The sequence below is a fragment of the Numenius arquata genome, chromosome 7, assembly GCF_964106895.1.
Source record: "Numenius arquata chromosome 7, bNumArq3.hap1.1, whole genome shotgun sequence".
Taxonomy (NCBI): Eukaryota; Metazoa; Chordata; class Aves; order Charadriiformes; family Scolopacidae; genus Numenius; species Numenius arquata.
The window spans coordinates 21,367,254-21,385,705 of record NC_133582.1 but is presented as its reverse complement, the minus strand read 5'-3'; the positions used below and the strand labels follow the sequence as shown (position 1 = coordinate 21,385,705).

At 43.0% G+C, this 18,452-nt stretch overlaps 1 protein-coding gene across 1 annotated transcript; it reads right to left on the bottom strand.

Moving 5' to 3' along the window:
• Positions 1-1,091: 1,091 nt before the first annotated feature.
• Positions 1,092-17,006, bottom strand: HSF2 (heat shock transcription factor 2). Its single transcript, XM_074150569.1, has 13 exons — positions 16,827-17,006; positions 13,134-13,242; positions 12,796-12,923; positions 11,870-11,994; positions 9,481-9,556; positions 8,232-8,293; positions 8,034-8,118; positions 6,986-7,155; positions 5,422-5,691; positions 4,744-4,849; positions 3,105-3,158; positions 2,398-2,482; positions 1,092-2,049 (listed from the first exon to the last, which is right to left on the bottom strand). The coding sequence occupies exons 1-13, from the start codon at positions 16,986-16,988 to the stop codon at positions 1,760-1,762; spliced, it is 1,722 nt and encodes a 573-aa protein (XP_074006670.1). The 5' UTR covers positions 16,989-17,006; the 3' UTR covers positions 1,092-1,759.
• Between the last annotated feature and the right edge of the window lie 1,446 nt (positions 17,007-18,452).

Below are 18,452 nucleotides of genomic sequence, written 5' to 3'. Positions count from 1 at the left end.
ACTACAGGCTTGGGGAAGAGTGGCTGGAAAGCTGCCCAGCAGAAAAGGACCTGGGGGTATTGGTGGACAGCTGGCTTAACATGAGCCAGCAGTGTGCCCAGGTGGCCAAGAAAGCCCATGGCATCCTGGCCTGTATCAGGAATAGCGTGGCCAGCAGGAGTAGGGAAGTGATGGTGCCTCTGTACTCGGTGCTGGTGAGGCCTCACCTCGAGTACTGTGTTCAGTTCTGGGCCCCTCACTACAGGAAGGACACGGAAGTGCTGGAGCGTGTCCAGAGGAGAGCCACCAAGCTGGTGAGGGGTCTAGAGAACAAGTCCTATGAGGAGAGGCTGAGGGAACTGGGCATGTTTAGTTTGGAGGAGGCTGAGGGGGGACCTCATTGCCCTCTACAACTACCTGAAAGGAGGTTGTAGAGAGGTGGGTGTTGGCCTCTTCTCCCAAGGGAATACTGACAGCACCAGAGGAAATGGTCTGAAGTTGCAGCAGGGGAGGTTTAGATTAGGTATCAGGAAGAATTACTTTACTGAGAGAGTGGTCAGGCACTGGAACAGCCTGCCCAGGGAGGTGGTGGAGTCGCCATCCCTGGAGGTATTTAAGAAACGTGTAGACATGGCCCTTCAGGGCATGCTCTAGTGCCTGAGATTGTTGGTTTGTGTGTTTGTGGGTGGGGTGGGGTTGTGGGTGTTTGTTTTGTTTTGGTTTTGGTGTTCTGGGATTTTTTTTGTTGTTGTTGTTGTTGTTTTTGGGTGGTGTTTTTTTTTGTTTGTTGGTTGGACTTGATCTCAAAGGTCCCATCCAACCAAAAATGTTCTGTGATTCCAGAGGAACAAAAGCTACAGGGCTCTGGCACAGGTTACAGTAAGAAAACAAAGGAGAAAACATTCTTTTGCATAGTACTAAAGGAAAACACAGTTTGCTGCATTAACCACATGTTTTAGAGGCCTATAAATAAACCTTGAAGTTTGGAGATAACAAAACTATTTTCCAATTAACATGCATAGCAGCAGCGCTCGTTGCAGCTACTCGGGCATGAAGAACACAGGCTGTTAGATCCACATCCACTAGGCACATGGAATAAGAGACAAGTCTTAACAAGTATCACACTTAAGTAACATTTATTATATCAGAGTAGATGGTCCAAGTAAAAGTACTCATGCAGTCAAGGGGCCTGGTGGCTGTAAAGAACTTTTCCCCAGTTTGTGCTATGTGTGAGCACTTCCACTGAAGTGAAAGTAAGGCAGAACCAAGATTCAGCAAGGTACAGGCACTTTGTTCCCAGTTCAAGCAGGGAAAAAAAAAGCCTACATCAGGTCCTGGTCCCCCCCCGCCCCAAAAAAGCCTCATGTTTGTTAAACAAAATGTTGTAAAAAATAGAAAAAACCCAAGATACAGAAAGTCAGTGCTCCCTAACCATACACTACTAGTTTACATCATCATATGTAGACCAGAAGTATAAGAAATCATAAATCAAAGCTTGCTATTAACAAGTGTTCAGTTACCTGGGCTACGTAGCGATATGTGTAATACCAAGTGTTTGACAGCAGCACAGTTACAGTCTGACTTGGTATTGCCAACCGTGTCGGAGAGCCTGTCTAACCCCCTGGTTAAACAACTGCTTGGAGGAAGTAACATAGGAAAAATCCTTTAGATTCCACGTTACCTGGTTACATAAAACAGTGATTTACAAAAAACTCATATACCAAACAATATTCTAAATAAATAGTTCATCTTCATGACTATATACAGAGTCCCCGTTACGTTAGTTATCCAAGAAGGGCATGTCTGTGTCCATGGGTGCTGGGGCCAGTTCACATAGATAGAAGAGCGTGGCTTCGCTCGCTTCTGCCTCTGTCAGTGGCTCCAGCCGCACCAGTTTGCTCTGGGTGGGCTCGGGGTCCAGGCTGCTCTCCAGGAGCTCATCCACTTCCAGGGGTTTGTCCACAGAGGAAGGAGTTTCGGCTGCGGAGCTCCCGCTCTCAATGGCAGAGCCCGGGTTCCCATCGAGGAATGCGAGGAGCGGAAACGCGGTGTACTGTATCAGCTGCTTATCTAAGGGGAGATAAATCCCACAGCGTTACCAGTTCACATGCCTTTCTATATGCACAAAGGAAAACCAAAATCCAACCCACAGAATTAAAGAAAATTAATAAATAAACATTATAGGTGTTTGTTTTAAATGAGTGATTAAAGAGTTGTTACATTCATGCACAACCTCACTTTCAGATTTCTCTGCACCGGGTGCAGTGCCAAAAACTTAAAAAGCAAGTGTACTAAGTATTTTGTTTTGGTTATTTGCTTATCAGCATGACACAAAACCTGACAAAGAGCAATAACTGCGACGTATTTTAGAAGAGTGCTTGTTCAACTGTTAAACTGTTTCAGCAAAACACAACTAACCTGATTTGGGCTTAGAAACTTGTGTTTCCTGTGAAGCCTCTGGACCAGCACTGTTCTTGGTAGTTTCTATTCCCTTTGTCTCCATCTGGAAACAAAAGCAAAATCTTAAAACACATACTTAAAGCCTTTTCCAATGCTGCGAGAATACAGCTGACCAACTATTAAAAAAAAATTAAATTTTCATTTGTGAAGGGATGCAGTGGTATCAGTTATCCATAATAATAGACCTTGGCTGAGAAAATGTGAAATGGAAACACAGGCTTACTCAAGCAAGAACCAAATCTAATGCCCATAAACAAACAGGACAAATTCAAAGAGCTACATCTTTGCTCTACTGCTTATTCTTGATTTCTTTTCCCACCAGACAACACCGATGAAACCATTCTGACAAAGGGTGTACCACGTCTGCGAGCACTAAAATCTTAAGAGGATACAAAAGCCAAGAGACTGATAGAATGTGCAGGTATTGGCCTCAAGGCAATACAAGTTTTAAAGGACATTATTAATTAGTGTGCTTTTCCCTTTTCTGTTTAAAACCTAACAAACAGGATGAATTCAGCTAGAGCCCTCCTAGCCTAGGCTCTTGCAAGGCTTCAAAGCCAGAGCATGAAAAAAGAGCTATTATACCAGTAAGGAAAACAGTGAAGGATGAATAAAGTTTGCATCTCTCACTACTGCGCACATCGAGCAATGGATTTAAGACTTACTTTGGGGTTAGTGATGTGATCTGTGGGATTCATCTGGACGGAGCTTGTAAAAAGCTGAATAAGACAAAACACATCAAGTTTTAGTTACCTCGATGCTGCTATTACAAATACAAGAACATCACATCTGCATGGGTGAGAATAATCCCCGTACTCAGTGTTTGCACCCCCTATTTTAGAGTTCATTTACAGGTAGTTCCCACTTTTGCAAAGAAAACAGTTTTGGAGCATAATGGTTTGGAATTCCATCAACCAGTCACAAAGGAAACAACTGTATTATGTCTAACTTAAACTAACGTGGTTTGCTGCAGTCTTAAAATACCAATTCCTTCTTACATTGCTGCATGGAGAATTCTGTGTACAACAAGGAATAACACACCCTGATCGTCAAGTCTGCAGTGACACCAAGCTGGAAGGAGTCATCAGTATGTGGGAGAGCAGAGCTGCTGTAAGAGGGACCTCAGCAAAGTGGGAGAGGGGCCAACAGTCACTCCGTCGGGCTCAACAGCCAAACGCATTTAGGACACAACCACCTCACGTAGCAGCCCAGGTTGGGGAGCAAATGGACAGGGAGCAGCTCCTTGGAGGGGGGACCTGGGAGTTGTGGGAGACAGCTCCTCGCCGTGAGCCAGCAGCAGGGCCCTGCTACAGGGAGATGTGCTCTGCTACAGGCAAACAGCCAGGAGGTAACTGGAAGCAACTGTTTCTCTCTGTGCAGCACCCAAGCCCGCTTGTGGAAGTGTGTCCAGTTTTAGGCCTCCCAGTACAAGAGTTTTCAAACTAGAGGGCGTCCAGAAGGCTACAGATGTTTGGGGGCTCATGACACACAAGAGGCTGAGGGATCTTGGCTAATCTTGGCTAGAGAGGGCAGACAAGGGAGGGTAACTGCACTCTACCACTGCTTCTAAAGAGGTGTTACGGAGAAGACAAACTCCACAGAGGTGGACAAGGCACAAGAGGCAAGAGCTACAAGTTGTGGCAGGGAAAATTGTGACTGACGTTGAGGAGATTCTTCACAAAGAGAAGTCAAGCACTGGAACGTGCACCTGAGAGGCTGTGGAATCTCCCATTTTGGAGATTTCAGAATCTGAGTCAACAAGGTCCTGAGCAACACGATACAACTTTCAAGCTGGCCATGCTTTGAGCTAGAGGGCAGGGCTAGCTGACACGCACAGGTCCCTCACAACCAAGGCCGTTCTACTTGACATAAATCTGAAGAGAAATTGAGAACATACACATACTCCTAAGAAATAACTTGAAATGGCAGAGAAACTTGCCAAGAGCCTTTCTAACCCCAGTTCATTGAGAAGACCACGGACAATGTGCTGGGCTATTTCAAAGCAAGTGTATCAATCTAATTGCTGTCTGAGTTCATGTAGCAACAAATATAAGCATTATTTCATTAAGAAAGCCATTATTTAATCAAAAACTTAAGCATTCACTTAAGCAGTGGTGTAGCACTGAGAATTACACCAGTGCCCTAGAAACAGATATTCACAAATACTTATAACTTTCCTTTTTAAAGGGAAGAAAGGAAAAAAAAAATCTGTTGTGTTTTAAATCTATTTTAAACAGTAGCAACCCACACAAATACTTTCTGTAGTATATTACAAAAATACTTAAAATAAACAGTGAAAATTACATCGACCAGAAGATCTGGATCTATGCTGAACTGCCGTCCTGATAACATAGCCTGGAAGTCCTCTAAACTGCAGTCGATACTGTCAAGATAATCCAGAAGTTCAACTCTAGAAGACAAACAATATTTTATTGCTGTATCCCTTAACAGGAGGAGGAGAAACCCACAATTAAGCTTTACACAGATGTACTACATGCATCTAAAAATCTCCACCACAACTAGAATGAACCAAGTCTTTCATTAGAAACCACCTCTGGAAAAAAATGGAAATGTTAGTCTCTTTAGAGGAAGACCCAAGTAAAGCAGACAGGGTGCTCCAAACCGGGTATCGCATCAACATAACACTATGACATGACATTAGCAGAGATGCTGTTCTTGCACCCAGGTAGCCCTAATGAGTCCCATCCGCCTGCAAGAGCTACACAGATAAATCCTGACAGTTTGAACAATGATATCCACAACATCACGCTGTCAGATCATGCACCCCAACTCACTCGCTTCACAATGAAAATCAGAGGCCCCATCTTAAAATACTTAAATAGAGGGATCTTTAGAAACTGGCTAGAATAAAGGTGACCTATAAATTTGAAGTTCTCAATAGAAAGTGCTATTCAGTTTTTTTTACTTGCGTCAAACAATCAGTTCTAATACTCAAAAAAACCAAAAGACCAGGCTACTCACTTTCCAAGAAGATTTATATTCTGTGAAATTACTCCATTCTCATTGAGTATGGAATCCATCATTGAGACCGGATCTTCTGCAGTTAAGGCTGACTGGTTATTCAGCTGTACAGCACTTGACATGAGCGGGCTTGTACTGTCACTCACAGGGCTGAGGGGATCAGTAGCTGGGACAGCAACTGATTCTGTGCTTTTATCCCCTTGAATTACAGGGGCATATTCTTCTTCATTATCATCTTCCACGATTACAATATCAGGAGAATGACTACAGCTGTAATATGAAACAAACCATTTAAAGCATTTCATACTCATTTTAATTTGTACTATTTCACAGGTTTAGTTACTTCTCATTTCAGTCAAGCTACTACAAGGAAATAAACTTTCCCACTGCTTTTTAATATAAAACACAGCAAGTTACTCTAAGTATCTATTTTCCATTGACATAGTGCTGTAATGCTCAATACAGTTAATGCAGCTCAGCTAGCAGACACTGTGCTAGACCACAATTACAACTAGTAAAAAGATATAGGATCATTGGTATTTTTTGCAATAGAGCAACTATAAACTCACATATAAATGTAAAGTATGCGCGAAATGGAACAAAGCATATGAGGTCACCGAACTAGACAGACAATATTTTGCATCTTTCTGTTGAACAGAATCAACTCTGGAGCATCCATTATATAAAGGATCTCAGTCAACAATGCTGTAGTTAATTAACCTCGTTATGTATACCGGAAAGCCAACCTAAAACTCAAGAAAGTCTCAAATAATTTGCTTTCATCCATATTCTGGTTTTCTTAACCTTTAAGTAGCTGTTAGTAGCGCTGCCTCTCCATCACAGCCTCGTTTTCACGAAGCTTTTCTACCAGAGAATGTACTCCCAGACACCAGCTGAAGAACAACAATGGTACTAGTTGAAGTATAAGCTAGAAATAGCTAAGTTTTATTCCTTAAGGCATAATACAGGCCCTATCAACACAATGCAACTCAGGAAGAGAGCTGTATCTCAATCTCTGGACCAAGTTTCAACTGCTGATAGTCGAAAGATGAACTACTTCTGTAGCACTAAGTACAGACAGGAAGGAACATGGTCACAAAACACTTGGGACTCAAAAAAACTCCTGACATTAACTGGCTTAATAAAGCTCAAAGACCACACCAACACTTGACCAGCAGCACATGCACATTTTTCTCCATAAAAACCTGTAAAAGCAAGGGAAGTCATTTCTGTCAGTATTCATAACCAGAAGTAAGAAGACATCACTTACTCTGTCTTTGGACAAGTAGTATATTTAACAAGAGCGCAATAACACAGATAGCTTCTCACCAGTTTTTATCCTCCATATATTAAAACTCCAACAGCCAATTAACTATTTGGACTATTTGGAAAGGTCAATAAATCAGAACCTACTGTGAACTCACAGATGAAGCTTCTATATGTGCGAGAGTACGGAATAATTCTGAGCACTTCATTAAAAAAAGTTATCTAAGGCATCTGAATTATTGCGTATTATACAACACTGAAAGCCAATTCTCTATATAGAATTCTAGAGACTTCTTACTTGGAAGAATCTGAAGTGGTATCTTCACTTGCTTCTGGTGTAACAGAAAGATTTTCTTCATCACCCATGGGATTTTCTTCATCACCCACATCCTCAGTGACATCATAAATAATGATGTCATCTGAAATCTGTTCCCTTTGTTTTAAGCCCTCATTTCTGTTGAGAGGTACCTGAGAATTATTTTTAAAAGAGTCAGGGGACAGAAGGACAATGAGCTTCAGCATCCTGACAGTTATCATTGTATCTTACAATGCTTAAATTTTAAAGAGATCCAAGAGCTTTCCTGCACCTTGGAGATTACAAAGCTGTTTGCATGTTTGTAATAGAAAAAGCATACAAATAAACGAATGAACTGGAGAACAGCATCTACAGAAAAAAAAAATGTTTGGCAAATGCTACAAGCATAGAAATAAAAATATACTAGCACTGTCAGCAAAAGCAACAAAAAGGCTGTGACAACAGGACTTACACAAGAAGTAAAAATATTAAAACAGTGACTGTCATTTAAATAGTACTTTGTTATAAAGCTATTAATTCTAGTACCATGCTACAGCACTCATTCTAATGATTTCCCCACCAACCATTATTTGGACGGCAGAGAATAACTTTCAGTGGTGTGACACGTTCAAATGGCACAGGAACTTGACGTGATTTTGCTGGGCTAGATGCTGCCTTGCAGAGCAACACGCTGGATCCTTGTTCCTGTATGGGGCCAGGGGCACCTGACTCCCAGAGATACCAACACAACATACCTACGCTAACATATTTCTAACAGCACTATTATTAGTCCTGCTTTCAAGTAGGATCACATCAAGCTGTATTAAATACACAGGTAACTGGCTTATACATGCTTATATTGAAAAGTGAACGGTGATTATCACCACACTTGGCTTCTGAAGGAAACACATGACGTATCACTTCCAAAAATTGATAGCTCAGTACAATAGCTATGTTTTGTTCTCTACAAGACAAGCTAATTGATCTGTCTCTCCCCCTCCACTCCTTCCTTCATCATAACAAAGAGTTACCAGCATAAAAGAAAACTTACATGGTGGTTATTGTCAGCTGGTTCTTTCACAATTTGTTGAAATACATTCGACTTCGTAGGTCCATTAGTGTTCAGAAGTAGAGGCCTAAATCAGAAAGCATAAAGAAAGCAAGCCATTGTAAAACTAATTCTTTGGTTTTAGTCAACAAAACATGTCAGTATATTGACCGGGCATCAGGTTTTCAAGACCATATTTACCTCTTGCGTTTTAGGCTCACTAGTTGGTTATTCTGCACCAAGGTTACAATAAATTGTACAATCTATAAGGAAAAGAACACCATTGTTAGTCATTGTACTCTCTAATTGTTTCTCTCAGAGTACCAAGATTCCTTACAGCAGACGACTTCAACAATAAAATCTATATATAAACAACAGAACACTTATTTTGTGTAGTAACTCTCATTTAGAACTGTTCTGAAAAGTTAAAAATCGTAGTAGAATAGAAAACACTGAAAAATAATATTTATTCAGTTGTCTGAGAAAGGCTTTCACATAGCCAGCAATGAAGAGCAGACTTTTACAGTACATCATACAGTACACAGAAAAACATCCAGTAACTCAAACTATTAGAAGAACTCTAATAAGCAATGACAGAAGTCACTAGGGATGTTGACTCTATATGTAACATGCATCTGTAAATAGTGGTTCTGGTGAAAGGCATTTTCGTCAGATTCAGAAAAAAATGACATGTACACCTAAAAGTATTCATCAGCTGCCTTTCCTTTTGAAATGTTAGATTTTCTTCCCTTATGTTTTAAATTTAAAGATTAAATGTATGTAACCTGGCTTGAACAAATGGGAAAAAAAACAAACCAGTAAGAGTCTCTGCTATAAGGCTGCTTTCAATGTTGCTATTTCTGATATGTTAAGAAAAATAAATAAAACCTATAAACTCTTTGCATTTACATCAGTTTTGGGATGTCATAAATCTAACTGCTAAAGTAAGCTAAGCTAACATATAATCAGTTTGTTCCACTCAGTAATCTATTACTCTTCTGATAACCCCAGAAATATACATTCAGTGGGTCAGTTAAGTGAGACAGTAGTGAATTTCCAGTACAGAACTCTGCAATTCTTGCAGTGAGAAAGAGTTTTTCCTTAGATCACCCAATACAAAATATTAGCAATCCGATTCCTGAAGCAATAAAAAAACGGATGGACCATTTTAAGGGTACCTTAACGAATGATGTATGATGTTCTTAAACCTTTTTCTTTGAAAAGGTTTACAAGAGTTTGCCCTTATCTTCTGCTTACGTGGTGAAATACACTGAATGTTTCACAAAAATTTGTTCTCCACACACCAACCTTCCCCCCCCCCCTTATTAAAAAAACTTTTCACACACTACAAAAAAAAAAGAGGGCAAAGTAAGCTAACATGTGGCCCGGTATTCCTAGTTCGGAAGCACTCCCTCACTCATTCACATGTGACACTCAAACGAAGACCTACCTTCCGAATAACTTGCTGTTGTTGCAAGTGTTTTGCTCTCAGTTCTGCCACTTCCCTCCACAGTGATTCATTCTCCCTGTTTGAAAAGGATGATCAAAGTCAAACTAAAGCTAAGTTTTACAATATTGACATTAACCATTTTTGTAAAAGATTAGTTGGCTTCATTAAAGCTCTTTGAAATGTGTGTTTAGATGGGGAAGGGGGGAAAAGTCACACAGCTTTGGCAAATAATTACAAAATGGAGACCCAAACACAACAAATAGCCTTGCAGAGTATTTCCAGCCCCATTAAAAATAAAAATACAAAAAAATGCCCAAATTTGGCAATAGTTATTACACATACATTCAGCATTTAAAAACTAACTAATTTGTTTCCTTTCCTGTAACAAAGCTACCTTCTCCTCTTCCTTCTAATAATTAAATCCTAAGGAATTCAAGAAAAAAAAAAATCAAGTATAGTGCTGGTTTCTGGCAGCAGGAAAGGACCAAACAGCGTAAGAATGTAGTTTCCTCTCACCACTAAAAAAGAGAGTTCTTCATCTGCCTCAAGCTTGTCTGTCCTCCCTCACACACCTCTTGCTAGATGCAAGCCATCTGTCAGCAACAGTGCATCCACCTTGAAAGCATCTTTAGAGAACAAGCTCTTAAGTCACACATGCAGCTGTAGGTCATCCTAACAGTTGCCTCTATTAGCTCCAGTAAAGGGGCATGGTAGGTGCTAAAAAGTAACAGGACCACAGCAGGGATGGCAGTTTTCATGAAACACTGCCATTTTACAAACCATGGTTCCATACTCACCGGAGTCCAGTTACTGAGGCAGTATAAAAACTGCTGTAAAATGGCCCTTGCTACTGTATCCATTAACCTTGTTGTTTCCAACAAGCAAAAAGCATATTAAGAGGTAGGTAATGAATACCAAAAGCTTCAATGAATAAGGAAAGACAACATACCACCCTCCTCTCTTTTGCAGTTTAGCTTTCAGCAGAGATGTATGACAAAAAAGGAGGAAAATCTCTCCACTGGTGGTTGGGTTTTTAGGAAACCTTAAGCTAAGTTTTCAGAAACAGGTGCTTATATGCAGTGTGATGAAGCTTATTACTCACTCCTCAAACTGCTCTTATGTCCAACATACAATTTAAGAGTACAGTTCCATCACAAATTTAACAACTGAGGTCAGAAATTCTGAATTTTCTCCATTTCTCACTGGCTTTATTAACATGTTTTGTAGGACTAGGTCTGCTGATTTAGCTCCAGTTTCTACCTCAATTATTTTAAACTCGCAGCACAACACCATTCTACCTTCTCATCTCTACAAACCATCAGGTCATTAGCAAACAGATGTCATTTCAGCCAAAGTCAGCCCTGTTCTGGGCTGGGGTTTGGATCTGAGAGTCTTCTGAGGTTCCTTCCAACCCAAATTCACCTCTGGTTTGAAAAGGGTGCATATGAACATTTTTACTCCAGACTGCCCAGATTCTAATACAGATTCTTCCTAGACAAAATAAGTTTGCCTTTGAATGTTCTACCACTCAGGTAATTAGAACTGAAGACTAGAAATGACAGCATTTACGTATTAAAACTTGAACTAATCAGTGACCTCTGCCACAGAAGTACACAATCATTTACGCTCTCAAGTTAACATAAGTTAAGAAGCCTTGAGACAGAATTACTGTCAAGGTGCTGTGACTTAACAGTGCATGAGCTTATGCTTATATATCCTGTCTGTATCTACATACCCTAAAGTGTAAAGTAATTTGTGACACATATCTCTCATTGTTGAGAATAAGCTGTAATTGCTAAATAGGTAATAATGCATTTCTAAAAATACTCTATTTACATTTGGATTTTAGATTCTATACCTCTGTCACTGAGATAACTAATGAATTTCCCAATTAGATTTCTAAACAGATTTGCATAGGTATTAACTCTTCTGCAACTTTTAGGAATGGGGGAATGAAGACAACAACATGAAAATAAAAAGCAATAACCAAACACATGAACTGTAGTAAGAAAGTATTATAAGCAATTTGCAAAAACCAAACTCTGCCTCAAACTAAACACAGTGACTACTTCAAACTTGAAGATGTAAAACAGTACACTTTATGCTAAGAGCTGAGTTGAATATTCAGCCTCAGGAGCATTATGGAACTATTATTAAAGGTGTTATTTAATTGCTCACTACTACACAGTTCTTCAAACACCAACATTGCCTATTACTTTTAGTCATATCAGAATATTCAATATTTAATGCAATTATTTTATTGACATTTATTTTCCTATTTTAAGTTAGGCAATAGGAAATCAAGAGACACCTAAAATTAGGTCTTTTTCCAATATCTATTACCAGAATTATTCAATTTTAGGGATCAGTTGCTGATGGAGCAACTTACCTCTTCAAAGCAGACAATCGAGATTCAATAGTCTCTTGTTTAATTTGCACTTTTTGAGCACTACTTATTATTTTTGAGAGATCTTCCTGACGTATCTTGTTTTCTTCAGGTCTCGAAGAAGAAACCTTTAAAAGATTGGAATCCAGAAACAACACTTTACTCATTGTTAATTACTATTTTGTTTTGGTGATCAAAACCATTTTTCATCTAGTATTGATAAACTACATAGTTAAGTAAATAATAAACCAATCATCAAATAAAAAAAAATACAGAAACACACAGAAATTTCCTCTTACAGCTGTCACTACATTAGCTTTAGTTGTTACAAACATTTGTGTACATTCGGATTCTTCAGGCATTCTCCTAAGCGCTCTACTTCATGACTGCTTCACAGTAACCCAGTGTTAATAAGTACATCCCTCTCACCATAGCTTAACTTGCCAAATTTCAGTATCTATATTCATCTGACTTGCAATAACAACAGAGCACGTTTCAGAATCACATTTAGCAGTGTAACATGTTTATAGGTTTCCCCCTGTTATCTTTGATGGAAAGTTTAATGCTTACAGTATTTTTGTTCTGAGACAAGCTACATAAACAAGCAGATTGTTATTCTACTAATGGTAAAGTCAAAGCATGCTTTGCCCTTCTTCTAATACCCATTCGCAAAATGTCATATTTGCATAACTCACTCATTTTTGTGAGTTAAACTTGCTATGACAGCAAAGCGGATTATATAAAGTAGCCTAGTCAAATCCCTTAAAGTATCTTTAAACAAGTCAAGATATATATGAAAGCAGCATGGTTTGCTTCCCCAAACTCCAAGCTTACTTGCACTCTCAATCCTGCAATTAAATTGGACACGAACTTTACTATTCATTCATACTTACTAGTACAGGTTTTGCACATACTGAGTTTTCACTAACCTTCCTTTTAATGTGTTCCAACAAGTCCTCTCGGCCCTGCTTAAAATATGGGTGCTGAAACTCTACTGGACCATCTCGCTCCAGTTTGACAATCCCAGAATCAACATGGACAACTTTACGGAAGCCATCTTTAAAAAAAGTAACAGAAAAAGAAAAAAATCACAACTCTCAAAACCCATATTAAGAAATTCAAACTATGCTGTTCCAAATATCCTGATATCAGTTTTGAGGATAAGACAGCATCCTAGTTGTAGAGAACACGGGGCCACTGCTCAAGGAACTTGCCTATAACTAAGTATGTACAGGATCTAGAACTATGCTAGAAAATGAAAACTTACACATGTTCAACTGTCTGACAAAGCTTGCCATGTTGTTGTGCTTGAAGTACTTGGGAAGAATCTCTTTTGCGAATCTCTGTTCATCCAACACCAAGAAACTCTGGCCATTCTAGAATGAGAGAGACACATTAAGCTACTTAAAGACCACTGTAGAAAACATGCTGCGCTTTTAGCATTAATCACCAGATAGGAATGTTTCCTTTGTGCATGCAGTAGTAACTGATCTGCTTGCTTACAATTTTCCACAACAAAAAGTGTACAAATACTGCAGTTGCAAAGCAACAGAGTATTATCAATTTACATGGCTATCCAAATCTGAAGGGGAACATCTCTACTGTTGCTCATTGCTTCATCAGGAAATGCATTATTTTTTTACCGTCAATTATCAGTTTCACTACAGGACAATACTATCAATTTTGTATGTAGCTTCAAAGTATTGGGAAGGAATCCAACAAAGAGACTGTGTAAGGGGGAAAAAAAAAAACTAACAACCAACTGAGAGTCCCTTCCACTTTCCAGTATACAAGCATGATTAGTTTGATGGGACTTGCAGAGCAAATGGAGATGTCAAAGAGCTGAGGGCATCCACTGCATTTTGGGGTTACCAAAAAGGTAATTACCCAAGGCAATATCCCCCCCGCCCCTTCCTGGGATGCCAATTGTGAGGGAGGACTGATCTTTTATTTCATCCCCAGGCTTTGACTAAAACAGAAGGCTCAGCTCTTTGTTCTTCAGTGACTGTGCTCCATTAACTAAAGGACAAATAATTAATTGGCAAAATCCAAATTTGCTACTTCAAAATAGTGTATGTTTTGTCTGTATATCCACAGTACTCTCTCCCTGTATTTAATGAGAAGCCTATCATCTTCAACAAACATCAACAGTGGTACTGCATCGTCTTAGAAGCCCTTTAGTTCAATGAGTCACATTTGTTTCTTACCCTTAAAACACCAGCAGCTCTATGATCCAAACAAGCCTGTAGAGCCAACCATAAGACCATGTGAAGATCCTTGTCTAGAGCTTGTTTCTGACAAACCAGCAAGTATTGTCAGAAACAGGATTTATAAATGGCTCCTCATTGGATGAGTTAGGAGCTTAAGACTGAGAGGAGGGTAGGAAGATGAAAACTACCCAGTAATGCCCACCTACCTCCTGCTGAGAATAAGTCAGTGGAAGGGAAAGGGGAAGCAAAAGAAAGGGTAGGAACAGATAATTTTAGCCGTTAATGAAACTCACCAGCTGAAGGTACTCAAACAAACAGTACTACAGTGACCTGTGACGCCAACAGCTTTCATGTGGCCCTCGCTTCATTGTCACTTTGACATTGTTCAGGCCCAGCGCAGAAAAATCTGGGAAACACATCTAGTACTTGTTTTCCTGATGGTCACTTGCAGCACAGCTGCACAGACGTGAAGACCTGACTTGAACTCACTGAACCCTTACTACATAGCTAAATACTGTTTTCATGTCCTAGTGTTACTGACTGCAGCACACAGCAATCTTCCGAGTACTTCCTTTGGTACTTCTTGTATGTGTTGCCATGGACAACATGTACCGATGGCTTCACCGAGATATGTATGGCTGTTCAGTTTCAGATGGTAGTTATCATGCAGTGTAAGGATATGGATTTGTATAGGAGCAAAGTGAAATATTATAGCAACTGTACTCTTCCTCTCCTGTTATGCTTGGTATGCTTTCTGTACCCCATAAAATGGACATGGTGTATTTTTAAGAGATGTCATCACTCATGTACTAAGTGATCCCAATACCTTCCCCCATGCAAGAACTGCTGAATGCTGGTAACATCAACTGCGATTAGTGGATCTTCCTTCCACAAACAGCCTTGCAAAATCTCAAAGAATTAGTCTTTATTTTTAATTAAGGAAATAATACAAGGATACCTAATAATCGCCTTGGTGTGCTTACTTGAGAAAAACATAAGCAATGAATTTGGAAAGTTTCCATTAAAAATATAAGGTGACAAAAACAACACTTCTTAAGCTAGACAACATCTGAATTTTCATATAGCCCTTAGCACCTGTCTTCCAGAAAAGAGAAGGAAAAAAAAAATCAGAAGAAAAAGTTGCTGTGATCTACTGAGCCAACCAGCTTCCTTCTTCAAAAGTTTCGGCTGAAGTTACTGGTAACTCAGTATCAGTAAAATTTTTAAGATGACATATTATCATTTCTTGAGCATTTAAAATAAACACAGCTGAGAGCTGCCATCTCAACACCACTTGAAGATGTTGATACAGCTAGAGAACAAGATTTTTTAAAATAAAAATTACTTTAAAAACAACTAAGATCTAGACAAAAAGGAAATTATTAAAAAAAATGCTTAGCATTTGTCACAAGAGTTAAGGATGCTTACTGCAGCAAACGCCATTCATTACGTTGTAAGAAGGTGGATACTTCCTGCCTTCTAATATTTTAAGATACTTATAAACTCTGTGCTCAGATAATGATTCGTTATTATTCACTACAACACCCTGAATTTGAATATAAAGGAGTCAAAACTGAAGGACATCCAACTCAGGATTTTTTTTAAAAACAATCAAAGCAGATGTATGTCAACACGGCTACTGTACACGTTTAACCTGCAGTTCCCAGGAAAGGGACTTCAGTTACTGAAATAAAGAAGCAGATCGACACGTGTGTGTGTGTCCCATCATCACTACCGATGGGTACCCAACGTGACTTCCTCCAGAGAGATGCCCGTGCTCCATCCCCTCCACGCCGCTCCCCAGCAGACACGGCCGGCCGGATGGTGGTGGCTGGAGGGGGGTGGTGGTTTGGGGGGTGGTGACCGCTCCGCAGGTGCGCCCCAAACCCAGCCAGACGCCACCCGAGCCCAATAGTTATCGTCCCCACGTGGCCGCCCGCCCCCACGTGGCCCCCCTCTCGCCAATGAGCGCGGGCCGCTCCCGGCCGGCCCGGGCCCCGCCGCCTCTGCGGCCCCGGCCTGGCCCGGCAGAAACGCCGCTCCATCGGGTCCGTGTCGGGCGGGGAACGGCGGCCCTGTTTCGCGTACAGTACACGCCAACGGCTCCGCTTCCCCATGTCCTCCCCCGGAGCGGGACGCTGTCCCGCAGCCGCCGGCTCTGCGAGCCGAGCCCTGTTATTTACCTGCTCGCCAGCCCGCCGTGGGAAACCCCGCCGCGGCCCCGCGTTTCCCCCGCTACGGCTTCATAAGAACCGCGTGTCAGCGCTCCGCAAAACCCGTCCGCTCGCGGATCCCCGCCCTCCCCCCGACCCCTTCCCGGGGAAGCCCCAGCCTGCTCGGTCGGGGCCGGCAAGCGGCCCGGGAGCGGCAGGGGACGCGCCCGCCCGCCGCGGCGGGCACCGGCGTTCCCACTCCCCAGGTACCCGCCGCAGGGGCTGAGGGCCGGCGAGGCGAACCGTCCTCTCCCCAGCAGCCGCGCCTGGGCTGGGAGAGGCGCCAGGGCCCGGGGCGGCTGGGCAGGGGGAGGCGCTCCCCCAGGGAGCCCGACCGAGCCGAGCGGGCGTGCCTGGTCTTTCCGACCGCCGCGGGCCCCGCGGGAGGCCCGGCCCTCCCCGAGCAGGCCCCGGGTCCCCACCAGAGGAACGAGGGGACAGACGGACGGACAGACAGACATGACGTCCCGCCGCGCACGCGGGCGGGGGGGGGGGGGGGGGTAGGGGGTGTAGGGGAGGCAACCGCCGCGGCCACACCTGGCTCCAGGTGATGAGCTGGTTGCTGGGGGCCTCGCCCACCAGCGCCCACAGCTTGCTGAGGAAGGCCGGGACCCCCGCACCGCCGCCAGCGGCGGAGGAAGAGGAGGGCGGCGGCTGGCGCTGGGGGGGCTGCGGCGACGGCTGCTGTTGCTGCTTCATTGTCGCTCGGGAGCCTCCACCGTCTGGCCGGGGGAGGGGGGGGAGAGAGAGGCCGGGCCCGCCCGCGCCTGCGCACCGAGCGGCCCTCGCATGCGCGCCGGCCCACCGCACGTGCGCCTGCGTGCCGCCCCCCTGCCTTCCCCCCCGCTCGCTTTACATAACGGCCCCCACGTGCGCCGCCCTCACGTGTCACAACAGCGCGCGCCGCGCAGGGAGAGGGAGGGAGGCGGGGCGGGTGCGGCCCATGCAAATGTGGAGGGGCTGCGGGCGAATTACGGCTGCGCGTCTCTCCAGCGGTGGGCGGGGCGTGCGTTCCCGCCGGCAGGCTGAGGAGATGGCGGGAGCGGGTCCCGGGGCGGCGGGGAGGGGCTTCCCGCCGCCGTCCCGGAGGTCACGCGGCACAGAGCAGACAGCCCTAACGGCAGGTACTGGGCTCCTCGGTCCCGTTCCCGTTGGCCGGGGCATGCAGAATGTCCATCAACCCCTCTTTTTGGCCCAGCACCACCCACACGATAGGATGAATACCTGCTATCTCCGTATCAGCCCTATGAACGGTTCCAGACGACAGTGCTCCCTCAGGGGGAAGTTGGAGAAAGTTTGTGGGATCCCTTCCCTTCAGAAAGTACCAAACATCTAGAGGAGATGGAGACTGCACCAGGCAAAAGGCCTCAGCACCACCCCCTTAGGCCTGGTGAGCAACTTCCATCTTGGCGACTTCCTCACCAATGCAGGCATAGCTGGAGACACCTTGTCTGTCATCCTCAAGCTTCTCATGGGTGTAACAATAAAATAAAAATAAAATTAAAAAAAATCTGACTTCCAAGTTTTCAAGTTCCTCAATTTGACTGCATTTTCAATGAAAGTAAGTAAGTATAAATCACAGAATGGTCTGGGTTGGAAGGGACGTTAGAGATCATCGTGTTCCAAAGCCCCTGCCATGGGCAGGGACGCTTCCACTAGAGCAGGTTGCTCAAACCCCCATCCAGCCTGGTCTTGAACACCTCCAGGGATGGGGCATCCACAACTTCCCTTGGCAACCTGTTCCAGTGCCTCACCACCCTCACAGTAAAGAATTTCCTCCTAATATCTAACTTAAATCTCCCCTCTTCCAATTTAAAGCCATTACCCCTTGTCCTGTCACCGCACTTCCTGACAGAGTCCCTAAAGTAAAGTTGATGTTTTTCAAAGGCGGTTGAAGCAGCCGCTTCTGGTGCCAGTTGTGTCTCAGCTGTCTGCTCTCACCTCTCACTGGGCTCAGGGAGGGCAGCTGAACAGGTCGGCAACTTACAGCTGCAGAGAATGTGCCTTTTTAAAGGCTACCGAAATCCTAGGTCTGGTAGGAAGGTTAAGAAATAGGTCGTCAGCTGAAAAACACGGGCACAGGTAGCATGGTAAATCATTATACACATGATCTAAGAAAAAGAACATATAATAATATAAGCACATGCACAGCAGAAACACCCG

Bases quoted from the DNA above. Each gene is read 5' to 3' on its own strand.
- HSF2 (XM_074150569.1), bottom strand. From the start codon at position 16,988: ATGAAGCAGCAACAGCAGCCGTCGCCGCAGCCCCCCCAGCGCCAGCCG. The intron at 8,119-8,231 runs GTAAATATGGTC...TTTCTGATTTAG, and splicing joins GTGAGCCTAAAACGCAAGAG to GCCTCTACTTCTGAACACTA. The intron at 2,483-3,104 runs GTAAGTCTTAAA...TTTTGTTTCCAG, and splicing joins ATCACATCACTAACCCCAAA to ATGGAGACAAAGGGAATAGA.